Raw genomic sequence first — 27,679 nt, 5'->3', positions numbered from 1 at the left:
TCTTCCCTGGAGTTAATGTCTCTTTATCTCCATGGAGACATGAGCACTATAAAATGAAGCTGGCCGGGGTCCTTTGCTTCCCAGATGGAGAACTGGCTCCATGTAAGGGCATAATGCTTAAGCTTTAATGTTGTGGTCTGACCCTGAGGAGGACTCAAGCTCAAAAAAGCAGCTGCTGGAAGAGGAAGATAAGGTCAGTGCATGATAATACTTATTGATGGTATTTTAGTCGTGTAGGAAACAATATTGCAGCTGCAAAATGTAGGCCTATAGAGATATGTTATGTGATACGGATCAATCCTAAGGTTGTTAATCTTAATGAATCGCAAGACATCACAAGACACAATGTTATAGAAGGAAGTTTGATCAAATAATCGGCAAGCAGTTGCATTGTTTAAGCAGTCTATATCTGTAAATGCATCTGGCATTTTGCCATGCATGATAGCACATTACGAAGCCAAGTATTATGTCACTGCTTCTGTGAACAACTGCACAAACCATTGTCCAGTTCTGTTTTTTTTAAAAAGTTGAACATCACTGTTGCCACCACAGAGCTTAAACCACTCCTCCCCCTTCTTCATGTACCGCATACTATCTAGTGGGAAGGGTCTGGGGGTCCTCTCTGGAAGGTATATCACAGTAGGCTTTTCAGAAAATGTGCTGGTTCCAACTGATGGCAACTGCCATGAATATTGCTTTGTAGGCCTGGGCGAGTGGCGTCGTTCTCTGTGGAGATACAAGACGGAGATCTGCAGCAACACCACCCAGGGCTTCTTGTAGTTATTTCAGGTAAATGCATTGAAAATGTAACAAGATTGTCATTGTCTCTGGATTCATTGTAGATTGCAGTGAGGCTAAGCACTTCTTAAAGTTTTTTTTAAAATTGTTGGGCAATGTGTGTGAGAGATAATATCATTCATGTATGTTGTGCTGAAATGTAATAGATACAACACCTCCCCTAAAAATAGTCTCTGTATTAGCATTATCATTGTATTTGTTTTACAAATAGCCAACGCAGGTCAACAGTGGAGATGACATTTCAGTGCTGTCCTCCCTGCTGAACTAGGCATTTGGATGTAGACACAGGGTAGCAATTGTGCACCCTGCCTCTGTATTCAGAGCCGATGTTTACTTCTCTTGGAAAGGGCTTTCGCTTTGTTTACACAAGGCAAGTCCCACTCCTTCCCTTTCATGATAACCTCCTGCATAGTTCAACAAAATAATGAGCCTAGGCTACTGTCCAATTTAGTAACTCATTTGGTGAGTCTTGAGATACAGTATCTGGTTACTGTTGTGGGTTAACAAGTAAACAGAGCATGCAGCATCTGGTTGTCATCACACCACATTGTTTAGCTTCTGGATGAATCAATAACAAAAAATGTATACTTAATCTAATGTGAAGTAGTGATAGAGTACTATTTAAGTGATTCTTTCTCGATTCTTTCTCAATTGAGCTACTTCAAGAGACTCCTAGAACTCATTTTTATATTTTTTATGGATTTTTTTTTCACTCTTGCCTTATAACAGTGAGATAATGGAGCAATTAAGAAAGATGGAAAGTTTTAATCCCTGAACTGAGTCCTCAGAGGTCATCCAGCAGAGCATGGATACTAATGACTCCTTAGCAAGAGCAGAGAGGGACATGTCCTTACTTGGAGACAGGCAGCCGCAATGCCACCCACATGTTACATAAAGAGAGAGAGAGAGAGAGCGATTAAAAAGTGCAGTAGATCATGATACATACATGCACAATACATGTACAGCACATGACCACTGGGTATGCAAATCCTTAAAGGTGCACTGTGTAATATTTGTAGTAGTTTATTTCCAGAATGCATGCTGCCCATTCACAAATATCACCTATTTCTACCATCACCACCATCGAATTCTAAGTACTCATTATGACTGGAAAAATTGCGCTTTGATCTTCTCAATTGTCTGCCATTTTGAATTTCCAGAAATAGATTTTTTTTTAGCTGCAAAACTGACTGTACTTTGGCCATACTAGTAAATATTAGCAGCATAGTTGCAATACCTACTCTGGCCACCGTCCTACACAGTGCACCTTTAAGAGTTTGTTTCAGTGATGCATTTTAAGTTTAGTGACCAATAGGTGGAGTGGAAGTGCAGGAAGTCAAATGCGTTGCTCATTGCTCTGTTGAGTTGCATTTAATACAGCCAATGTATGTATACTATATTATAATGTGTAAAGGAACATGTAAAGGTGGGAAAACCCACTTTTCAATTTAATGAGCGGTAGTTGTATATCAGCAATACATTCTTTTAAAGAGCAGCAAAGGTTTGTGGTGGTAATTATTTGAAAATGGAATATGGAATGGAATGTTTTTGTGTGTGTGTGTGTGTGTGTGTGTGTGTGTGTGTGTGTGTGTGTGTGTGTGTGTGTGTGTGTGTGTGTGTGTGTGTGTGTGTGTGTGTGTGTGTGTGTGTGTGTGTTTTCTTGTTTGTGTTGATCATATTCAGTGTTCAGTGTCAAATGTAGGCGAAGGAATGTTGGCATGAATGCTACTATGGTATGCTGTGAATTTGCTGGTCCACAGTTGGCTTGTATTGCTAAAGATCACGTAGCCTGATTTGTCACCATATGAGAGGAGTGGTCGTCAATATGGGAGTGGCATGTCTAATCTGTGACCGGTAAAGAATTGAATATCAAAGAAGTCATGTGGTCATGTGATGCAGCATCCCAGCATGGCAGTGATCAGTGGAGCTCTGTCACTTCTGTCTTCTCAGAAGTCACTTAGAATGAGTGCCTGTTTGACCGATAGTCTATGGAAAATAGCGCATGATAAAGCTTTTTAAAAATAATTTGATGGTCAGGGGTGTCGCACAGGGGGGTAAAGAGTGACTGAGTCACCAGGGTCCCATGTATATAGGGGACCCACACAGTGTCTGGTTTATGTAGATATATGGCAGGGGGGGTCCATTGGAGCTGATTGTACACAGGGCCCATTTGCTGCTGTGCCCCTGGTTATGGCGGTGAACGAAAGGACAGCTGCTTGCTATTACAATTTAAATATTGAAGATTAAAAAAATAAAGAAGTCTCAATTTTCCGATGAAAAAAAACTATTTCCAGGGTTTACTGACTGTTAGTCTCTAAATGGTCATCCTCTATGGAAAATCGATTTACAGTGCTCTCTCTTCCTGTTGGTATGCTATGGACAAAATATAATGTTGTCTTGCAATATCATAGTGCTCTCCCTCTTGCGTGTGTGTGTGTGTGTGTGTGTGTGTGTGTGCGTGCGTGCGTGCGTGCGTGCGTGGGTGTGCGTGTGTGTGCGTGTGTGTGTGTGTGTGTGCGTGCGTGCGTGCGTGCGTGCGTGGGTGTGCGTGTGTGTGCGTGTGTGTGTGTGTGTGCATGCATGGATGTGTGCGCATGCAAATGCAGTGAGTGAGAAAGAGGAGGTTAAGTTCTGTGTCCCCATTTTAATTTAGGACTTGTATTTCAGAAGTGAATATCTTACAGTATTATTTCCCTTCTGCAATGGTAAAACAAGGTCATATGCATTATTTTTTTCGTGAGACCAATCCTTTTGTGTTCCTTTGTATTTTCCTGTACATAAACTGTGTGACTACATAGGCCTACTGTATTTATTGTCCTCACATAGTATTTGAATGCTAAGACTGTGCATGTGTACAGAAAGTACTTACATGGAGATGTAGGGCTCCTTGACAAATGGATCTGCTCCATCAGGGCGAAAGGGGAGGGTCAAACACCACAGTATGCTGAAACGCAACTATGAATAACACCCACTCAATTGTTTTTATCGGGACTATTGGAAACCAGTGGTTGTTTAGTGGCAGAACCAAACAGTGAATACCATTCCATGTAGAGAAAGCATGGGGTTAGCTGGAAGGCTGCGGTTAGCTGCTGCTGCCCTTCCTGTTGAGGGTAAGGAATGAGAGGCAGTTGATTAGCTGATGTATTTGGAGCACCACTGCAGAATTCTTAGACATCACAGACATAGGTGTTTCTATTCCATGCTATTCTGTTCTAGTCTGCTCTCTTCTGGTCTGTTCCATTCATTTCTAATCTGTTCTATTCTGTTCTCCTCTCCTCTAGTCTCTTCTCTTCAATTCAATTCTATTATATTATATTCTGTTCTGTTCTGTTCTGTTCTGTTTTGTTCTACCAAAGATGTTTTACGTTCTACTTGTTCTTGTTTTCTCTCTGATTTAGCACTGCATACTATACTATACTATACTATACTATACTATACTATACTATACTATACTATACTATACTATACTATACTATACTATACTATACTATACTATACTATACTATACTATGCTATGCTATGCCATACTAAGCTATTCTGGATGTGCATGGTTTGCCATGCAGCCTGACCTGTGCCATGGAACAATTACTGTAATGATAAAACATACTACCCTGTATGGACAAAATCATTATGAATGCAGCTGTGTATGTTGTAGTATGCAATCTATAATTCACACCTTTAGAATAAGAATGATATTTTACACTAAGAAAACATCATAAAATGATTGGCCTACAGTATACTGGTGTTTCCCAGGTTCCTGAGTTATCCTGCAACAAAGCTGCAGGGACTTTTACACTGACTTGATTGCTTGGCATGCTTCAAACTCAAACTCTACCAATGCTGTGTTTCTGTCAAACTTTTAGAAATCTTTGAGATGTGAACCATGATACACAAACACAGTTAGAATATTCTTAGTTCTTTACTGTAAGGTGCACCGTGTAGGATGGTGGCCAGAGTAGGTATTGCAACTGCTGCTCATTTCTGGAAATTCAAAATGACGGACATGGAGAAGATCCATTTTTTATGTATGAAAACTGCAATTTTCCCAGTTGTAATGAATACATGTAGTTAGAATTTCATGGTGGTGGTAAGTATTCATGAAAATGGTAACATTTGTGAATGGGCAGCATGAATTCTGGAAAGAAACTGCAAAAAAATATTACACAGTGCACCTTTAAGTCACAATATTGACCGAGTCCATCCGAGCATATTGAAGTCATTTGGAAAGCTCTGGCTCGAGTTCCTGACAAATGTGCTGAGAGCCTAAGATTGCTCAGTGACTGGTGATTTCTATATAAGGTTGTCACTGACTGCTCTAACTTGTTTATTTTATCAGGTTGCTGTTTTGTGTGTGCACCATATCCACACGCTCAGTATTGCTGTACTGCACAGTGTCTACCGTGGGCTGATGCAGTTCAAGCACACTTTGCTTTGGTTTCTTAGTAACTGATTCACTGTTCTTTTTTTGTCCTGGAAAATTCTGAGTAATAAAACCACCACCTTAAATCATCTGCTATGTTGTGTCTGATATGTTGATGAAGATGAGCAAGAACAAATATAGCAATGAAATATGAAACCATTATGTGTTAATTACACTTTGTGTTTATGATTAGAACCTGTTTGTCAACATCAGCAGTGACAGTGATTCATGATAATGTGATTCTAACAGTCCTCTTAACATCTGTCATCATGTAGAATTGGCACAATTGGAGCAGCAGGTCGGCCCAGGCCATTCTGAGTAGATGGAGCCTGTGCTTGAGGAACGAGAGAGCCCTGACCCTGATGCTTGGTCAGGCTCCAGCACCCCTGACGAGCTTGATGACGTCCAGGATGAAGACTACTATGGGGAAACAGAGACTGAAGAGAACGCTCAGAGGCAGAGCCAAACTGACCTCAGCCAATACCAACAGGGTGATGTTGACCAAGACCCAAGAGATTCCAGTCCACCCTCCCGTTCTCCTGAGGGCTCCCTTTCCGACTACAGTGCTGAGGAGCCTGACCCTGACACTGAACACCACACTGACTCAGACCCCGGGTCAGAGATCCTGGACCAAGCTCCTCTGTCCCCCCATGGCTCAGACACCGAGCCCAGCCATAGCAGCCCCTCTCCTGTGCAGCATGCCTCGTCCCACTCTGACTACCAGGCTGGACCTGACGCTGGCCTCACGCACTCGGACTCCTCCTTGTCAGGTCAGGAGGTGACCCAGTCTGAGCCAAACCTCAGGGGTGGCGCAAGCTCACCTGAGGAAGAGCCAGAAAAAGAGGGAGGAGGAAGAGGAGGAGAAGGAAGCCCAGGGGACGAGGAAGGAGAGGGAGGAGGGCAGTCTCAGGCACCTCCTGCTTGCGTTTCCTTTGGCATTCCTGTGCAGGGTGCTGAGGTGCTAGAGGACTGGGGCTCAGAGGGAGAGAGAGATCTCCACAGAGCCAGCAGGAACGGGGCTAGAGACGCACGTAAGTCCCCTCCTCTCTCTGCGCACATCTCACTGCTCAGCACAGCTATATATAGCCACGCCACTAATATTACATTGCCGTGTAGCTCTATGACTGACATAGTATGCATGTACGTACATATCAGAGTTTCTGAAAGCCGGTATTTACAAGTTTGCTGTTAGATTTGAATAAAAGCTTAGAAACATTGATACAAAATATCAAGCAACCTTAAAATGTAACTAGAATGTAGACCTGATAAAGTGGGCCAACCCAAATCTGGTCTAAATTCACAGTAAAACTTTGTTAAATTAATAATACATTTATATTTAAAAAGTGTGCAGTTTTATAGGGGCTGTCAAAGTTGTATCCACCTGCAGCTCTGGTGCTTATGGAAGTAGCTACAGTCTTTGTTGACATGGCAGCAGTCCAGTGCATTGTGTAGGGGTTTCGATTACCAATAACTTCAATTTTGGAATAAATTATATGGACAATTTAATATAATAAGCTCCTGTGTTCATGATTTACTTAGGAACGCCATCTCCTTCTGTATGATTTCTACAAGTGGTGCAATGTTCTTATTTTAAACTGCAGTGTCCTTGACTACAGAAGTATTATTATCCAAGCGTGACGTTCATCTAATTTGTCACGAAAAAACATGTGCTACAGTAGGCTTATTATCTTCCAGATTGAGATTGGCAAGGCAGATATGACAACAGGCTTGCACATCACAAAGCCAAAGAGTCTATAAAGGAACAAGCATTAAACAGATTTAAACCCTTTCAGCTCAGTTCATACTGAACAATACACACACCACTTATAGTTTTATGTCAGCCTGGATTTGGTTGATTGGTAGAAAACAACGTTCACCAGCTCTCCAGTAACATATTTGCTGTCCAGCTGTTGACTCAGGAGACAAAGTAACTTGTGGTCCTGAACATCATACAGTACATTACCTCCATGAGGTTAACTGATGCCAAGCAGCTGCACTTGGTTTTGGGGCAGCGGATGGCTGGCCACTGTGTTTATTTAAGTGAATGACCATGTTTGATCTAATATTGCCAGTAACTTGAATATGAGATTCATTACGTCATGTGCTGTTTTTGAAACGTGACTAGCAGATTTAGCATTTGCAAGGCAAGCAAAAGCATATAACACTAATGGAACTTGGTATAGTATCAAGTATGTTCTTTTCTATTTCAAAGTGTTAGGTATTTCCCTCTTGAGTCCTTGCCAAATAGTTCAGCTATAATGTGGCATAGCCTACCTGTTTAAAAGCCCTTCAACCTGGATCTGCAAGGCTATTTATCCAGCACCCATATGTGTGTAGACAACACTGCCACCCATGAATACACAATGCTGCATTGGCTCCCCAACAATAGAACAGAAAATCTATGCCTAAATATATGGTCAGTGGTCGAAAAAGGACATAGCAACAAGGAAATAGGTCATGCCGAGTTGGTTATTACCGTGCCGGGCATGTCATTTGAGTGGGCATGTGTCAACTGTGTGACTTCCATTAAATGGACACACTGTATACATGCACCAAATCCCATGTTAGTGGAGGCTGACCAAAGACAGCGGCAGCTCATCGTTAGGTGGACTGTTGAGCGAGGGGGCTTGACGGACACAGACATGTGTCAGTGCTGGCCGGTCACCCGATCCCCTCGCTAGTCCAAAGCGCAGTGGAAAAGTGAGCCGCACCTCAGTTCCCCCTCTGCCTGACGGCATTAGATCCCCAGGTTTGTAGAGTCCCTCACCAGGGCAGATTTTTTTATTGCTAGCCACTTGTAATGTTGTGCAACTAAAATAAGACAGCCGAGGCTGCAGGTGCTTGCTGGGTGGCATGAAGCACAACAAGTGGAATTCATTATTCTCTCAAACTTCTAATTCAGCTGAAGTAGACTTGGCAAATACTCTTGGATAGAGCTGTAAGTGTTGGAATGCTGATGACGTTGTGTAGTGCTTACGGATTCTGATGTTAACATTTGTGGATGTTGCTTGTGTTGCTCCCCCAGTGATTTAAAAAAAAATCTGCTATTTACTGTAATGCTGTAGACCATGCCGTGAAAAAACTGCCAATTTCACCATTGCACTGTAGAATTCCATCTATCCAATATTAGCACGAAGCTATTCTGGATGTCACACTTTATAAATACAAGTAATAAACATGTAATGCATTTGTCTCTGACTAGCATTGGTCAGGATGAATATTTTAAGACTGTGAATAGTGCTATGTTATTATATAAATCAGTGTAGCAATGTGTTGATGTTGATGAGGCAATGAAATTGTAAAGTGATGTTCTATCTACAGTATTACTGAAATAGCACTGAAATATACTTCTGCCTGATGAAATTTAAATGTCAAACATTAGAATGGAACATGATTCAAAGTGGCTGACATCATCTAAGTGGCATCATTCATCTAAAAAGAGAGTATTGATGAGTAAAACAGTAAAATGGTCATCCATATTTGTGAAAGTTTGTCGATTAAAATCTTTCAATCTTCTGATCACCTTGTGTCTCTCCTTGACATCCCCCCTTTCAGGGCTGAGACGGAGCCAGAGCCAATCTGAGAAACAGCAAAAGGAAGCCAAGTCTAAATGTAAACGCATTGCTCTGCTCCTCACCAATGCACCAAACCCCAGGAACAAGGGGGTGTTGATGTTCAAGAAGCACCGTCAAAGGGCTAAGAAGTTTACTCTGGTGAGCTACGGGACGGGACAGGCTGACTTTGACTACGAAGAAGACAGTGGGGAATACGACGAAGACAACCAGTATTACGACAAAGACAAGCAAAGCATCAGGATCACCCTATCGACACCAAGCGATTCGGAACTCGAGGAAGACTACCACTGCTACATTGATGCACCGGAGTGCACACCTGACTTAAACTACAGCCACCACTGGAGCACCAGACAAGTCGCCACACCACACACGTTCAGCTGGGGAAAGATGGAGAAGCTTCCAGAGACAAAGGGAAAGGGAGTGCTAATGTTTGCACAGCGGCGTCAGAGAATGGACGAGATCTCTGCGGAACACGAGGAGATGAGAAGCAGGGGAATTCCTGTGGAGGGTGTCACGGACTCAGAACCTGAAACCACCAAACCTTTCACTCCAGAGGACAGCTATGCCGGTCAGGTCTACATGGATGCCAGTACTTACCAACATCAAGAACAGCTGCAGCAGCAACAGCAGCAACAGTACCAGCAGGAGCAGTACCAGCAGGAGCAATACCAAAGGCCTGAATATCCCTACTCTCCAACCGACATGAATGGTCTTGACGCTCTCCAATTTGGGTCTGGACCAAAGGCACTTGTGGCAAACAGAACCGCCAAACCATTCTTACGTGGCCAAAACAGAGCACAGCCAACTTTTTCGCCAGTGCGTGCCATCTCCAGCCCCACTCCAAAGAAGCCAGAAACAATTTTTAAAGTACCTGTACCAATTAATACAGCCCCACAAGTTTGGTCTCCAACTGGAGACATTATTGCATCGAGGGATGAACGTATAGCCATTCCTGCTATCAAAACTGGAATCTTGCCAGACACAAAAAGAAGAGGTGCCAACAAAGATGGTGTGAGCCCTCAGCTTCAGAAGAAAGGTGATCGAAGGTCTTTTATTGAGTCTGGCCCTGAGGAAGACTACCTTAGCCTTGGTGCAGAGGCCTGCAACTTCATGCAAGCTCCACGGGTTAAGCACAAGACGCCCCCACCAGTAGCACCAAAGCCCAGCATAAATCCAGCATGTCCACCTTGGTCTGCTGACCTGTCGCTCCCAGCCTCCCGTAATCCTCTGCCTGTATCCTCTCCAGGGCCTGCAGGGACTCTACCCATGGCACCTCCCCATGGCTGGGCCCCTAAGCAAGAACTCCAACCAGCAGCCAACACATGGGGCCATTCTCCATCTCCAACTCAAGGATATCCCCAAGGTCCTGCCAACCACTGGGCATCCGCAAGTGCACATCCTCAGCCTCAGCCCTGGATGCCTCAGCAGCAGCAGCAAGTGAGTATGCCATCTGCTGCACAACCTGCCCTAACCAAGCCCAAGGCCCCAGGGACAAAACCACGTGGGCCCCCCTCTGTATCCAAGGCGGCCCCGCCACCTGCTTCTTCTAAGGGACATGTCTCTGAAACGAGCACCTGCCCGGCCTCGGATGGGCCAAACCTGAAGGGCAAAGGTGCTGAACTGTTTGCTCGGAGGCAGTCCCGCATGGAGAAGTTTGTGGTGGATGCTGATAGTGTGCAGGCCAACGTAGCCAACGCCCCTTCCCCGCCCCCTTCACTCCCAAGCACCTGGAAATACTCCCCAAATGTCCGCGCCCCACCGCCCACCTCCTACAACCCCATTCTGTCCCCTTCCTATCCCCCCGGCGCAATAAAGCAGCCCCCTTCCACTAGCCCTAAAGTTAAGTCTAAAGCAAAGACGGACAAACCCAAAGCTGCTGCTAAGCATCTCAATGCCCTGGATGTGATGAAACATAAGCCCTACCAGATTGATTCCTCCCTTTTTCTGTATAACACCGCTCCAGAGGTAAAAGTGCCCAGTCCCAAACCTTCCCCTGTCCCCCCAGTCGAGTCGCCCCAGGTCCCCCACCATGCCCCTCCAGCTAAAGCCAGCGGGCCGGTAAGTAACACCTACCCTTTTGCCCGGCAAAGTGATGAGGCGGCCCCCCTGGACAAGAAGCTTCCTGCCTCACGCCACATGCATGACGATTCTGCCAGCCAAGCCCTGCCCCAGTTCACCCCTCTCTTTCATGTGTCTCACGCACCCTCTGGCAGAGCCGGTGGCAGTTCCTACTCGCTTCCCTCTTCTTCCTCTTCTCTAAGCTCTGAATTAGTCTCAAGGTCTGCTCTGCCAATGGCCATTAGGCCTAAGTTTTCAGCTAAGAAGTCAGCTGTGCCCCCTAAACATTGGAAACCTGTAGCGTTACAACATTAGATAGAGGGGAGGTGGGGAGGCACTAGCAACAAAATCAAGTCCGATCTAAGTTTCCGTCATAGTTCCATAGCCGAACTACAGGGATGTTTTCAAATAGATAATTTGATATATCAGACAAAATTTCCACAAGACTGACAGTGTATATGGTAACTCTACCACTGAATCTTTATTTGTTTTCATTTTGATAAAACTGAAAATATTGATGTCATAATAATAGCAATTGAAAACCTGATGTCAGGTTTTGAGGAGAGGCCATCAGAATGACTTGGAAATGGTTGTAAACGCTCTGCGCAAAGCGTATGCTTTGCACTGTTAATTACACAGGACACTGGTCCTGTTTCATAGGCATAATGTCTCTGTTACTAAGGTATGAGAGAGTTTTGAGAAAGTTAAATAAGAACGGCAGACATGGTAAACATTTCTGCGGGACACTGAGATCGTATAAGACAGCAGCCTGGCTGCGAAAGTGCACAGATGTGTGTGCTCAAACGTGTATGTATGGTTAAATCATCTCAAATATCAGGGACATTTTGCAAAGAATTGTCAGGAAATGCATATGTAATCAAAAGTGTATGTCTCTTAGGTCTTTGTAATGTATTTCTTGCTGAGGGTCTTTAATAAGCGTTTCATTGGTATTAATGCCATGGAAATGTGGCTAAAGACATGTGCCCATGTACAGCAGTGTAGCACTTTTGTTTGTCTTTTTTCTATGTTTCTTCGTGTTCTCTGAGCATGTTTAATGTAGATTGGTTTAGAGCAGCAAGACAATGAAGAGCACATAAATCAATGTGTCACAGCTTCTGAACAAATTATTAATAGACTGGTGGCATGATGTTTCAAGATAACTAATAGGCCTAATGATTATAATAAAAGGATGTTACAGCACAATTACAATTACAGGGTAGATTTCAGTGTAATTATTGACAGTAGAATACTAACCAGAATTAGGTTTTTTATGGATTTCAAAACCTTATTGATAATTTTGAATGTGAAAGCTTCTGCTTTGCTAGTCTCATTCCAAACTGTCTGGTGATGTCACAAGCAAGTCTTCACTGGTCTTGACTCTTGACACAGTTATGCTCACCACTAAGTGAATGTAGTCTTTCTTTGACACCTCTACACCTCCTGTTGACTTCCATTATGTACTGTGAAAGCTTCCCTCAAAAGGTTCAACTTACCATCACTAAGAATAAACAGTAATCTGCTTGATGAATAATTGTAAAGAGATTAAGTGTAAAACACATTTTATTGCCACTGCACATTGACAGAGAGACTATATAACCTTGACATATAGCACTTTACATAATGGAAGTATGCTTTTTCTATGCTGCTCAGGCATTTATATGGTTTTCTGTCTGTATGAAACTTGAAAAAAAAACTTTTCTGTCCTGTTGTCTTCTTTTAAATATTGCACTTCCTGAATTCTTCCTTTGCAATTAAACATCTCCTAGAAACTTTACGTTCTTCCTCTCATGTTCTTTTCTTTTCATCACAGATGCACAGTCACTGCTTGTGTCATGTGTACACATATCAGCTGTTTATTGTTGTTACACCTGTTATTGTTTGCCTTGTTTGATAATGTATAGTGTTAACGTGACATTACACCCACAGCCAATGAAACAATGGTGAGTCAAGCAGTAGAAACATGCATCTGGACACCATACTTTGTTGTTTGCAGTATTATTCTTCTAACATAACATAACAAGTAAGAGTAGATTCACTTTTAGGTTCTCTCACGGTTTTCACTTCAAAACAAATGAACAAAAAATGAGTAGACAAGGATTCTAAATGTACGAAGGCTGCCTATAAAAAATACTGTTACTACTTTGCAAATAATGCCGATGCAATGGCAAACAACGTATACAGTAATGATATACACAGTTTAGCCTACTAAAAAGCTATGTCTGCATAGAAACTGGCAGGTGCCAGCTCTGCCCAATGTGACATGAGTGTCAAAATATCGAGGTAAGTAATGAGATGTCCTCTCCCAGAGCTCAAAAACATGGGGAAATTTCCTAGTCGGCGTCCTTCAGTCCGACGAGATAAGTTTAGGGTATGAGTGGATTCTCAGCAATGGCCAGCAACACTGTCATGCAATGACAGAATGGTAGCAGAGTGTATTTTTGGCTGTGTTGGTTCAAGCACTGAGCTGTTCAGTAAATGACGTCAACTGGTAGAATCATACATGAACCAGCTAAAGGTGTTTTTATGTTTCCCTCTTGGGATTCTGTCTTTCTGATGTAGTTATTTATACAAAAATAGTAAAGACGTAGCCACAGTGGAACTGCACAGTAGCTCAATGTTCTGAGAGGAACCACAAGGGGGTAGCAGAGTCCTAATAGTAACATATGTAGTAAAACAAGAGAGCATTTTAATCTGTTAGTTAGTCCCTTTCCAAAATACCTTTGAAGCTTCCCAATGTTGACCAGAGAATCTGTTGATGTAATGATTGGGTATAATCTCTTATGTGAGATTCACTAGCGTATAACTCATACCCCCCCCCCCCCGCTCACTCTGTAACCTTAATGTCAATTTCCATGTATTTCCACCAGGTACTAGGCAGAAGCCGCTCTCTCTGTCTCCCCGGGAGATCCATGTCATCTGTGTCTCTGCAGGCACCTGTGTCGCCGTACTTCAGCCCGTGCCTCAGCCCAGGAAGAACCCCACTGGAGAGACACACTTCCTGGGTGGAGAGACCTGCCAAGCCCCCTTCCCCCTGGGAGGCCGCGGCCAGGAGCCCTCTTGGTCTGGTGGATGACGCGTTTGCCTTCCAGGACTCCCCTGAGATGTATGCAGCAGGCCACCGCAGGTCCCTCCCTGAGCCACCGCTGGAGTGGAAGCAGAGGGTGTCCTACAAGCCTGTAGGAAGCAGCCCTCTGTCCCCGCTGCCCCAACCTGTAACCTGCCCCATCAAAACGGCTCCTCTGTCCCCGTCAAAGCCAGCTGTCTATGGGCCTCCCTTCAAGCCGGCCCAGCCTCTCCCCACCAGTCCCAGGTACTACCCAGGGACCGGTTCACTACCGAGAAAAAGCAGGCATTCAAACTCTCTCCCACCCCTACGAGTAGGTAGGGTAATGTAGCTGATCGCGTGATACACTAAGCATTTGTCTGGTTTGCCGTGATCTGACAGACATCTAATACAGACACAGGCTTGTCACCGCTACCCCACCTCATATCAACAACTATATTAACAGACTGGCTTAAAGTCAAAATGTGGTACCATACCTGAAATTGTTGATGATTTTGATGTTGATGAACACAGATGATTTTGAAACTGTAAATGGATGCTGTTCATGCATTTAGCAAGCACAAGTAGGCAATGCACATTTAGTTATTTCAGATACATGATAAAGGGCAGAACAGAGAGAGTAATGTAGAATGTTCATTGTATAAATACGTTATATGTGGATGAAGAAGTTCAGACAAAAATGAAATTGGAGGGTGCCAAATGCCATTGACTAGAACACTGTTGACCTACCGGTATTTAAAATAGGTCTTTTTAAAAGAGGCCATTATTTGTGCAAGTTTTTAGCAGGTCTAGTGATTAGCCAATTGACTAAATGTTTGATTTATGGAAGCATGTGCTGAGTGAGGATGCCTGCATGTGAAGTAAAACGGGTGGATAAAGGAAGAGACTGTAAAAAGTGAATCTCATGGCCTATATCAACCATGGAGATATACCTTATTATGTTATAGTATCAAATGACTGTCAGAGATCAACAGAGGTCACATTTCCATGTTTTCCAGTTTGGTGTTTGGTTATTTATGAAAATAAGAGCAGGTATTACACATTGCATTATTTGCTGATTTTTTTGAGAATGTGCTTGGTGTCACAGTCTTTGATGATGCTGTTGCTGTGTTTGACATTGTGAACTAGTTACAGTAAGCAGTTTCCTTATTGTGTGTCATATCAACACACTGCAGAAAGATGGCAAGTGAGCATAAACTATTTGTCGAACAGTGTTTTCCCTAAATTCACCCGGCAAGAGCTGTTTTATCATTGTACATAGTAGAGGTTAAAACAGGCACCTAAATCAGAAACAAAGTGAATTGTTGAAAGAATTATGTAATGTTGACTGAGAAGTTGTGTGTTGTCTATTATTTGAGGATGTCAAATTGTCACCATTGTGCATTCATTATAATCAACACTATTAAACATTTCCAGAAATATGAGCATGTGTGGTATATTAATAGTATCAAAGGTTTTAACAGCTATTACAAAGGCAACACTTTTCTTGCTGGCTATGAGACAGTGCCTCTGTGGTTTCTTTAGCAGTCTAATCCCTCTGAGATGAACCACTGGATGGATGAAAGGGAACTCTTCTGTTTGGAGCTATATTAGGCAGTGTGGGCAGGGCTGTTCTGGGGGAGAATTAGGGCCCGGGCACTTTCAGCTTAATGGGGCCCCTAATAATTAGCGACGCAGAACTGACTCACCGGTGGGCCCCGCACCCTCATGGGCCCTATTTTCAGAAATGTAAAAATATACATGCTATATAGGGGCCCACAAGGGTGCAGGGCGCACCAGGAAACGCCCGCTATACCAGATGGCCAGTCCAGCCCTGAGTGTGGAGTGTCACGTTTCCCTGAATGTGGGCCAAGGCCGTCAGACATACTCTGTCTACTTCACAGTAGTCTGAGGATACCCCAAATACGAGGATATCACACGTGGACACGTGCGAATCATGCTCTAACTCTCAAGAGCTACCCTGTTACACATCACAGCTGTGACCTGCACAGCCACAGTCATACTGAATTAACTGCTTGTAGACATTGGAAAGGTGTACTCTACCAGCAGTTTTAATCATGGCTATAATAAATTAGGATTGCAATCTGGTCAACATCCTCCTTTAGTGGTGATTTGTTGTGGTAATCCCCAATTAGCCTATGCCTTTACTCAGTTGGTCTCACCATATACTCTACATGTGCCAACCATTATTGTACACCACTAGGCTACTCCTAAACTCTGTGACACATTCCCCTGCAGTGGCGTGCCGGGCACAGACAGACATTTTGGGGGGCTGGTGCTGAAGGGGGGACGGAGGAGCGTTGGGAACTTCCGGCTGCCTTTCTAGACTCCAGAGGCTACGTATAATGTGTTATATCAGGGCATTATTGTCCCATTTTTGTCATCATTTGTAGATTATCATGTCAACATGGACCACAGTACATTGTGACAAAATTGTTTTTTTTGTCCTGTTGGGCAAATGGTCAGTTGCTTTAGCACCAAAGATTCTCTATTCTAATATACTGTAGATCGTCTCTGTTTAGCAGTAGCACCACCTGGTCCCTATCTGTGCACGCCTATGTTCCTCTCCCACTGAGGCCAAGGGAGGGTGAACTATTGGGCTTTACAGGGGCCTCACAGTAGCTATGTCCAGCAGTGATATTACAGTAGTGTAGCCCACTCTACTGGGTTGGATGACAAAACCCTGGCAAGTGCTCAGCGTTACACACAGGAGGCTAAACAGTGCAACATGAGAAAACACACATCCATCCCCCACTACATTCCTCCATGTCACAAGGACTTTGCTGAAAGTCCGCTGCTGTATCACTCTGTCACTAAGTATAAAAGGGGCTGAATATCTAGGGAGTAGTTACCAAGGAGACGGTTATGTAATCTGGGAGGTGATGCTGGTAGCCATACAGAGGTTTGTTACATTATAAGGTACAAAACGTTTCTACCTTAAATGATGTTGAAGCTCTGAAGTGAATTGAGTTTACTTCAAGCTATAGTGTTAGCACACGGTAGCTGTCTCAGCGGATGTTGTAGCTGTGCTATCTGCTTGGGTGCATATCAAAGTAACCCTTTGTATATGAACACTTCAACACCATAAATAGATTTGCCAAATATAGTTGTTCGTACTGTTGCCACAGCAGTGTATTCAGATGTCCCTGTTCTCTCCAGACAAAAAAAATTAAAAGGCCCCTTAACAACTTGCCAGCTGCAGCATTTAAACGTATAAAAATGTATTCATTAATACAAATCTTAGAAAGGGAGGGGGGAGATTTTCCTTCCGACATTTGTGAAAGTTTTGTTGGCAGATGCAAACCCCTGTCCGAAAGATCTAGCAGCAAATGAGAAAAATCAACTCCCATTGGAGGAGTGTTTCCCATTGGAGTGTTTCTGTTGTGATTTCAGTCATCCAATAGCAGCTGTCATTTGGAATGGACGTGCCAGCAGGTGACCTTGTCAACATAACAAACCCAGAGTGATTAAATCAACGATTCATGTAAGCTAGTGTCCACACAGCCCACCTTCCACACACCCTGGACAGGCTTTCCTCTCTTGACCCATGCACGCACTCCCCACCTCGAATGCCAGGTTTCGCTCTTTCTCAGCTCCTCTGGCACAAAAGCTATAGGTCTCGGCTTTCCCTTCCACTTTTACTGGGGGTTAGCCAATAAACTCTGAGTAAGAACATTAAGCATATGTGATATGTATTGCTATTAATATTATGAATGGCATTAGTAGGCCCAACTCTTGATTGAATAGTAACAGCTATAGGAAAGGTATTATTGTATTCTTGTATTATCGTTATTATCTTCTTATTATTTTTGTTTATTTCAAAATCAAACAGCATTAAGCTCTGATATAAAATATCCAGACTTATTCAAATTTCCATTCTACACACCCACAGAGTAAAAGTACAGTAAAAGTAATCCTAAACATTTTGGTCAACATAACTTAGTTTTACATTTTCAGTTGGTTAAATACAGACAAAAAACCAATACAACACTGTTAAATTTGTCTGGGTGTAATATGACAATGGAACACTAAGGATTTGACATGTCACTAGGAGCGTGCAAATCATCAACTCCCCCTCCCTGACGCCATCCCCCTCAAACACAAATACATGCCGGTGTGCACACGCACACATGTGCAAGCACATGCACATGCAAACACGGGCGCGCACACACACGCACACAGACACAGACACAGACACACACGCACACAGGCATAGACACACACACACACACACACACACACACACACACACACACACACACACACACACACACACACACACACACACACACACACACACACAGGGAAGCTGACATGGGGGGACAACGGGGTCAGTTGTCCCGGGCCCAGGGAGAGAGGGGGCCCAGAATGATGCCCTCATTACATAGTTGAATGGGGGGGCCTTGCCCTGTGCAAGCGGCCCTGCACGCACACACACACGCACACACAGCCCCCCACCCCCACCCCACCCCACACACACACGCCCTTTAACACTCCCTATCCATCCCTATGCCCACCACCCCTCCCACCACCATGCCATTGTGAGTGGTTAGAGTGTTGAACAGGACTAAAATTAGGTTATTGATGTAAGCTTGCATTCCAATGTCAACAGACACACACACACTGTCACCCACCCCCAGCCCCCCATACCCACCGCTTGCCAGGCTCGGAAGCCTACGGGGGAGCAGCCGCACAGAGAGATCAGGCTGGATCGAAGTACCCAGGGTGACCCCTGACTTTTCTCCACAAGTCTGCTCACAAGGCGCAGGTAGAAGCGAAGCGGCCAGCAGATCAGGGCCTTGCACAGGTAAGACAGGATCTTTCCCCCCGATTCAGCTGATGGCTTTCTCTGAGTTCTCTGTGTACATTTGTGTGTGTCAGTAGTCATGTCTGATAACAATGCATCACTGTTCAAACACTAACTGCCACCCAACAAATTTGTGTCTGTGACAAAGCCACCAACCATAACAAAGCCTGAAAACACCATCACCTTTCTACCCTATCTATCTATTTCCATTTCTGTTACCTTTCTACCCTATCTATCTATTTCCATTTCTCATTTATGCCCTCACTTTGCAAACTCACCCCAACTGACTTTATCACACCTACTTCACCTACTTGTATGTACATATTTAAAATGCGGATAAGGGTCGTGGGCATACACTGCAACATGTAGCAGTTGTAGCAGTTTACAGAGTAAAGAAGAGGAAAATAGAAAGGAAGACCAGAGAAGAAACAGACAGACTATTTGATCAGGACAATACAAACACATATGCCCAGCAGTTGTTTCCCCCTTTTCTTACAAAACTAAATATCTCTTTCATCTTGACTGCTATAACAATGGAGCAATAGTAATTAAGCACATTATTAACCTATAACAATTGATACTGTAACATAAAAGGCCTATCGGCAGTATTAATACCAAGTTCCCTGTAAAACATTATCTGTGTCCTAACTGTTTAAAATGCTCAATATTATATCAGATATTACACAAGTGTACAAAATAACATTTTAATAGAGCTGTTACAAAGTACAGTGAGTGACATACAGATGGACAGACAGCATATCAAGCTTCGTGATTCACTTGCACCTGTCTCGCAGTTTGCTGTCTCTCTCTCTCTTTCTCCAATTCTAAATCTAGAGCTGAGTAACATATGGCAACATGTGTGTTGGTCTATGACAGCATTCAGCAACATCAGTAATACTGTACATCCTTTGCATGAGTTAAACCTTCAAATAGAACTAAAACCGCTTAAACATTACAATTTTAACCCATTGTAAATACAGTTTGTAGTTGCATTGTTTATATGATGTAAATGATAATGTATAGCAGCAAGAATTATCATAAATAACTATAATGTGGCTATAAAAGCAGTGTGTATTTACACCACAAAAACTTGTGTCAATTGAGAACAAAAAAATAGTAGACAAACACTATCGAGGCACTTGCATCAATGAGTCATTGGTCAAGCGTGTGTGTGTATGTAGTGTTACTGTATGAAATAAATAGATTCCATATTTTATTGTTGGCTGTGATGTTGCCGATTGTCGTCAGAAGGCACCAGTCCAGTTTTCACTATTGTTTAATGTCCTGAGCCAGGACACAATGTCCAGTCACGACCTCCAAAACAAAATTAATCATTGCTCCACGTGACATTTGACATCTTGCCATGCAAAAGCCTCACTTTGCCGTCAGGTTATTTTAAGGTGACTGTTACCTCTGCCCTTTAAAACAAACACTCGGCTCCACGTGCCCTGGTCGTTTGTGAGAGAATGTGCATTGAAATGGGCCAGATCATATTCACAGATGAATTGTAATTCAGCATAAATGTGCAGAGGCCATAAATGTTTGCTTTATGCATTGCAGTCTGAGGGGCTACTTGTTTGCTGCTTGCTGCTTGAACCCTACTGTCTGAAAGCCACAATGTCACAGTTCAGCACACTGTCTCCCAGAGAAAGGAAGATGCAAGCAGATGCTATTTGTCGAGAGATCCATGGTGGCGCCAACGGTATACAGTACTCGATGTATTTCATCCCACATTACGTGACTCTTCTCCCCTGTCCTGCCCCATAGAGAATGCCCAGCTCCAGGGCTGGACTGGTCATCTGGCATAGCGAGCATTTCCCAGTGGGCCCCGCACCCTCATGGGCCCCTATTTTAAGAAATGTAAATATATATATATATATATTTACATTTCTGAAAATAGGGGCCCACAAGGCTGCGGGGCCCACCAGTGAGTCAGTTCTGCACCGCTAATTATGAGGGGCCCCTTTACGCCAAAAGTACCCGGGCCCTATTTCTCCCCCAGTCCAACCATGCCCAGCTCTGACAGGAGCTCAGAACACACAGGGCTCATTCTCTTTTTACTAGCTCTCCCAGATCCCCTACACCCCCCAAACCCCCAACCCATCCCGTCCCAACATCCACTCCCCAACACACACACACTCCCGAAACGCTAACCATGCCAACTAATCCCTTTGTCTTTGACGTTTGGAACTGGCTATTTATGAGCGGCGTAGGATGTGGGTAGACTAGTGTTTCTCAACGGGGACTCTACAGCCCCCTGGGTGGCGTTGAGGAGGCCTATGGGGGGGGGGGGGGGGGGGCGTTGAGAGGCATACAGTTGAGAGGGGGCGGTGCTTAGTTGCCATTGGGAGGAATTAGTCCATTTTATTTTTTAATACAAAGGGGGGAGTTGGCAGGCTTATGATGAGGTCAAGGGGGCGTTGGGATGTTTATGATGAGGTACAGGGGGGTTGGGGGGGGCGTTTATTCAAAAAAGGTTGAGAACTGGGTTAGACAGAGTAGCGGGGTGTGTGGGAGGCTGGACTTTGATGGTGGGGGATTGGGGGGATGGACAACTGTGTGTAACTGCTTTGGGGACACGGAGAGGATCTTGGACAGCTGGGGAGCATTCCGTCTGGCTAAATGTTCAGCGTCTGATCTGGCCTTGACAGCCCCATGGACCAGCCATCTCCCTCAGCGTCAGAGAGAGAGAGAGAGAGAGAGATAGGCATGAGATGTATGCATTCACAGCCTACCTTACAGGAAATAGAACTGAGGGGAAGCTGAGGCACAGTACATGTGGAGCTGTATACGTAGTGTACATAGTGACTTACAGAAGGCACATAAACACTAGCAATGCAGTCACAACCAACCCCAAAGAGAACAATAGATAATCAGATACAATTTCCAGTTATAGTGAATGTTAGGAAATGTTGGGGAAAGGAAAGCATTTAAAATATGATGTAGAATCATCCAGTAAGTTCTGGATAATATACCATGTTTGCCCAGTATGCCTATGTCAAGCTTATTTATATATTGATGAGACAGTAGAGTGGGCATTGATGTGTTCATTAACTCTAACCAACAATTCATGTATTTGGTGAAAATCATAGCCCTAGATCACGGGTGGGGAACTAAAGTCAAGGGGGAAATCCTGTTTTGTGTTGATAGTACGGCCCTTGGAGGACTTTTACGGCCCTTGGATGAATTTGAACTGGCCCCTCAAATGAAAAAGGTTCCCCACCCCTGCCCTAGGCATTTGTCCAGGACCTTTCAGTATATTCTCAATATTTGAGAATATGTGCTCTAGGGTTAAATACAAAGGAGCGATTTCTGCTGGGAAAGATAAAGATACACTTTGACAAAAAGCTAATGTGAATATTTAAACTTCATACATCCAAAAGTGTTAACTAAACCTTTCTTGTTGATCTTTTCAAGGTGACACTATGGACCTGGGTAAAAAACTATGCACACCAAAAGACATCATGCTGGAGGAGCTGTCTTTGTCGACGAATAGAGGCTCTCGGCTCTTCAAAATGAGACAGAGACGATCTGAGAAATACACTTTTGAAAGCATTCAGAATGAAGCTAACACAGCGTTAAATGAGGTAGCATGACACTTTAGTTCCTTCTGTTAAAGAAATCATGATTTACACTGGGCAATAGCCTGCTTAGCTCATCCATTTATATAATTCGTTGAACCTGGACCTCGGCATATGGACAGTACCTACAGCTAGGGTTGCCAACCGTCCCTTGAAATATGGAATCGTCCCGTATTTAGAGATAAAAGTATGGGTTCCATGTTGAGTTGAAATGGGACACGGGATGTTAAAATGCAGGAAATTACATCTAAGAAATGCTAAATGAACTGTCCCGTATTTTTATCCATCTTAAGTTGGCAAACCCCACCTACAGCCCTTTTGAAACGGAGCAAGCTAGCATACAGTGTGATTGACAGGAGACGGGCTGCCATACAGATACTCAGGAAGTGGCATACATGCTCTGTGTCCCTCCCAGCACCTCCCCGCAAACACTGAGAGGTCTCCAGCCCACTTTGCTTTGAGGGCTGCTTATCAGTGTTCATGAATGTGTGTGTGTGTGTGTGTGTGTGTGTGTGTGTGTGTGTGTGTGTGTGTGTGTGTGTGTGTGTGTGTGTGTGTGTGTGTGTGTGTGTGTGCGTGTGTGTGTGTGTGTGCGCGTGCGCGCGCCTGTGTGTGTGTGTGTGTGTGTGTGTGTGTGTGTGTGTGTGTGTGTGTGTGTGTGTGTGTGTGTGTGTGTGTGTGTGTGTGTGTGTGTGTGTGTGCGTGTGTGTTTGTGTGTGTGTGTGTGTGTGTGCGTACGCGCATGCCCGTGTTCATATCAGTTACGGCTGTGCCTGAGTGTGAATGTGAATTCCAGACAAGCTACAATCTGTCCGTCTTGATGTGCTGGTGCCGGATGCAGGCATTTATCAAAATAAGTGAACCGACGCCGAATAGCCAGACCCAAAATCACACTTTTAGACATCATAAAGTACTTGGATCATTTATTTTCTTTGTAAAAATGTGTGGACATTTATAATGTATACGTTACTGCTGACCTCTGTTTGTACTGTCAAATCTTCTCAATAAAATGAAAAATGTTGATCACAAAATGTATAAGCAACTGATCACAATACACATTATGTCTTCAGAGTGACGTCCCAGTGGAGACTGTTGAGGGTTCTGAGAGCCAAGGAGACGCGTCAAAAACACCTCCAAACACCCCAGATAGGAACGCACCGAACCCTGAAGGAATAGCACCAGGTATGGCCATGACAATGATACCAGTTTTGTGAATCATATTAAAAACCTGATAATACGTGGAAATAACTCATCTGCAAATAAACCTCAAAAAGAAGCCAATTCAAAACAGACAATATTTCATCATTATATCAATAGGGCTTGACAAGAGCCAACACGTAGTTGGCTTACTGGTGCATTACTGAGTGTCATCACATCATGTTGTTTCTCATTTGGGTACATGACTCTCCACTTTATGCCTTGTTATACAACATGATCACACAGTAAAAATAGCACAGACTCTCCCAGCCCAACTGACCGTCTCTGCTGGGCCGCACTGCCCTGTGGTGCGTTGCCATGCAGATCACCTTTGACCTTTGGCAGGACGCGCACGCTTGTGGCTTCCTGTCTACCCGCCCCCATGCAATGTTTTGACTCCTCAGCAGGGGGCGCCAGGCCTGCCCTACCGAGCGACGGTCCCCTACAATAGGAGCTGTCATACACACGCACGCGGCATCAAACACAGCAGCAGCACGGTGGCACGGACTGTGGATGCTATTTAAAGCCAGCGGGGCCTTGCCTTCCCCTCTCCTCTCCTCTCCTCTCTGTAGGATGTGATAATGGCTCCACTTTAAGGCAGAGGCCATTAGGGTCTTTCTTGTTGCTCTGCCACGTCAGCCATGCCACTCTTAACACCGAGTCGCAGAGGCCTGGCACACTGCTACGTTGTTTTATCACATTTAACTGAGTGGAAATAAGAGACGGAGCCTGGTGGTAACACCTCTACACTACAACTGTTTCCAGACGGACTATCAAGGAACAAAAACAAGGAACATTTTTTTGCATGTTGTAATGAAATGACATGCTATATAATAAAAATGTATTATTCAGAATCGAACTAAATGTAGTATGGACCATTATCTACATATTCACACATTTCACCAGGTAGTTGAGGACTTTAATGACGAATTTTATCATCATCGCCATATAGGTCAGATAAAATATTATGTAAATACACTTCAGAGATGTTTGCAAAATAATATTCAAATTAATTAACTTGCCCTCAGCTTTTAACTTGCATTTAGCATTTAAAAAAAATGTAGGCCTACTGTATAGGCTACGTGTATCTGTACAGTATGTTTTTTATAACGGTTGAAATGATATATGTTTTTTGAGGACTAGTGAAGTGCTATGGCACAAGCTAATGGGGATCCTGTAATAAAATAGTTTAGAATAAAGCATTAAATAGGTCAACAAATGTTAAGTTTTAATAATCAAAAGTAATTAGCCCACTGCATAATGCTCAAATATAGTTTTCACATAACATATAAACATATAATTCTGCACTGTGAAAAGTTATGCACCAAATAAAGAATGCATGGTTAATATTTGAATGTCTGCCTTAATAATAATAATTAAAAACAACGATTTTGTGGTGCACATATATGCAATCTAAAAGTTACACAAAAGACTATGCCAAATCTGTCCCCCCACTGTGTTGAACCTGTCTAGTATGTTTTTCCAGGTTATGCAGGTCCACTGAAGGATGTTCCTCCTGAGAAGTTCAACGCGACTGCCATGCCCAAATCCTATCACTCTCCCTGGGAGCAGGCCATCATCAATGACCCAGCCCTGGCCGAGACACTCAACCTGAAGATGCCTGCTCCTGAACCCAAACAGGAGGCCCCTGATTTTAGAAGCTTCAACAGGTAACGCAAAAGCCATTTCCTGCAAGTGATTCTGTGCTGTGTGCCAATTACATTATGAACTATTGTGGTTGTTATTTGCATTATATTATCCCCACGTTTAAAGACTGTCACAATAATTGCAAAATAACTGTAGATCAATGATTGAGAAGTGAGCAAAAAACAACAACATTATTACACAGAAAGGACAGCTGCACAGATGCACATTCATGAGGCAGAGAATGGGTAGTTCAATCATTCATTCTTTCAGAGTACTGTGAAAAGCTCTACCAAACACTAAGCAAGTAAAATTGTCATTTTGTATCTTTCTGTGATAACACATATAGTATCTTCCTGTACACATGTTACACACATACTCTTGCCCCCACAGTTATCTTGCATACTTTTTTGAGAGTGTATTACAAGCTACAGAGCTGTGATACAAGCTTTGTTACACTTCCCATCATACACACTGTATAAAACCTCTTTTGCCTGTGTACTCACTTTTGCAATAGGGTCATTCCACAACAAATGCACAAATCTCAATTGTGTCTGAAAAAAATCTGAAAATATTACTGGGTGTTCCTAGACATCCAAGAGAAATGATTGAGATAGCATTACGTTATATCATATACAGGGTACACACTGTTTTATAGGGGGAATGGGGTGTCATTTTGTTCAAACATTTTTTCTGCAAAGTTCTGAAGGCCATAGCATGAGCTGTACAACATAAAAGGCTTACATTTGGCAAGCTGGAATATGAATAGGTGTAGTCTGCTGAATTTTCTTTTGCTGTATATTCACACATCTTCACAGAAGGGCCTAAAAGTTGATCAGCTTTTTATTGTTATATTTCGCTGTACTCTGCATAGGCCTTCCGAAGACATATTTCTGCTTAACATAGGCTCATGGTCTTTTGTTCTAACTTGGATTAGCAGAAACTTTTTGAGATGCAAGTGTGCCAAGATTGGTTCAATTGGCGTGGACTGACTCCGTAGCAAAAGCATAATGACTCCATAACAAAATCTGAGAAAATATAATGATGATGATGAAGAATATGATGATGCTATTCATTCACTTGAACAGCTCACTCTTCTCACGCCTCCCTCCCTTCACATCATGCAGGGTGGCTACACCGTTTGGAGGCTTTGATAAGGCCCCCCGGGGCATCACCTTCAAGGTGCCTGCCCTGGACCTGAACCCGCCTGCCTACCCTGAGCTGCAGGAGCCTGGTGTGAAGAGACCCAGCTTCAACAGGATGGCACAAGGCTGGATCTCGGATGGCACTGCAATCCTGCTGCCCACCGTGGGCCTGGACCCCCCAGAGATTCCCGAGTCTGATGACCTCTAAAGATGGACACCAAGGAGAACCAAAAACAATGCATGGGCTGCAATCAACCAGAAAAAAAAACATTGTGCTTGAGCTTGTCCACAATCTTGTGTACAGAATTGGGAGGGTTTTGCCTTGTCGGTGCAGGTGTGGGATCAGTGGAGATAAAGAAATTCAGATCACTCAAATGATTTCAGATCAGTACTGCACAGTCAACTCTCAAGTACGCTAGAACCTTGTGCTTTGTACAGAAATACTATTTAAATACATTGACATGGGAGGGGAGTCAACAATCGGGCCCTAAACGATGCACTCCCTGAATGAAACTGGCCCCCTTTGGAAAGAGAATATTTTTATTGTACTGTATATGTCCCCTATTCCTTTGACACACACCATGTTAGAAATCACATCAGATAAGGGCCTACATGCCAAAACAAGTGAGTCTACAACTCGCAAAAGATTTTTAATGCAATTTACAATTACCCAAATCCTTGTATTCTCACTGACATTTAAACCATTCACAGGGAAATATGTTGTTCAATGACAACAGTAGGCCTACCAACATACTCCACAGGCTTTTTAATTTTTTTGACTACAATTTATTGTTTATTTATTCTTGTGTATAGTTATCACAGTTTGGAAATAAAGAGGCCAGGATACAAATCAATGTGCATGCGTCATATGAATGAGTCATCATTTAATTGTTTTTTGAACCATGGTCAGTTAATTGGTTGAGTATTGGTAAACTAAGGGTAAATGTACTGTAAGTTGTTGTGACCTGCAGACACTTATGTATTCAAAAAGTACAACAGGCCATTTGTATTCAGAACTAGAATGCACTCTGAGAGTGCAGACCCACGCCAAGGAAGCTGTTTGATAGAACATTTGACTATGTTACACCCTATTTCCATTTGAAGTCTTGGTAACACTATCATAATGTCTGCTTCTGAAGACTTAGTAAATAATTAACTAATGATGAACAAAACATTAACTAATGTTTTTATTATTAACTACATTTTATTAATGCTTTACAATATATCTACAAACAATATGCTCAAGTTTTTACAAATTTTTAACAGTATTTTTTATTCATTTACAAACAATTTGTAAATGTTTGATAGATATCAAATATTCAACATTCCCAAGTCATTTACAAACATCTGTTAATGTTTTGTTCATCATTTGTACATTATTTACTAAGTG

General features: G+C 43.2%; 2 protein-coding genes across 4 annotated transcripts; both read left to right on the top strand.

Annotated features, from left to right (window-relative positions):
- The first annotated feature begins 666 nt into the window (after positions 1–666).
- On the top strand, positions 667–15,339 carry synpo2b (synaptopodin 2b). 2 transcript variants are annotated; one of them, XM_063218409.1, is made up of 4 exons: positions 667–789; positions 5,494–6,249; positions 8,774–10,851; positions 13,719–15,339. In XM_063218409.1, exons 2-4 carry the CDS (start codon positions 5,541–5,543, stop codon positions 14,244–14,246), a joined length of 3,315 nt encoding a protein of 1,104 aa, XP_063074479.1. In that variant the 5' UTR covers positions 667–789; positions 5,494–5,540; the 3' UTR covers positions 14,247–15,339. The 2 variants fall into 2 exon arrangements, with proteins under 2 accessions (XP_063074479.1, XP_063074480.1); XM_063218410.1 differs by lacking the exon at positions 13,719–15,339 and having other exon boundaries at positions 679–789; positions 8,774–12,625.
- A 3,214-nt stretch (positions 15,340–18,553) lies between these two features.
- myoz2b (myozenin 2b) lies at positions 18,554–27,143 on the top strand. Of its 2 annotated transcripts, XM_063218407.1 has the most exons (6): positions 18,554–18,722; positions 20,283–20,424; positions 22,140–22,309; positions 23,374–23,485; positions 24,987–25,170; positions 26,272–27,143. In XM_063218407.1, the coding sequence occupies exons 2-6, from the start codon at positions 20,340–20,342 to the stop codon at positions 26,495–26,497; spliced, it is 777 nt and encodes a 258-aa protein (XP_063074477.1). In that variant the 5' UTR covers positions 18,554–18,722; positions 20,283–20,339; the 3' UTR covers positions 26,498–27,143. The 2 variants fall into 2 exon arrangements, with proteins under 2 accessions (XP_063074477.1, XP_063074478.1); XM_063218408.1 differs by lacking the exon at positions 20,283–20,424.
- The last annotated feature ends 536 nt before the right edge of the window (positions 27,144–27,679 follow it).

Source organism: Engraulis encrasicolus, chromosome 16 (assembly GCF_034702125.1).
Source record: "Engraulis encrasicolus isolate BLACKSEA-1 chromosome 16, IST_EnEncr_1.0, whole genome shotgun sequence".
Classification (NCBI taxonomy): Eukaryota; Metazoa; Chordata; class Actinopteri; order Clupeiformes; family Engraulidae; genus Engraulis; species Engraulis encrasicolus.
This window is presented reverse-complemented; position numbering and strand designations above follow the sequence as displayed.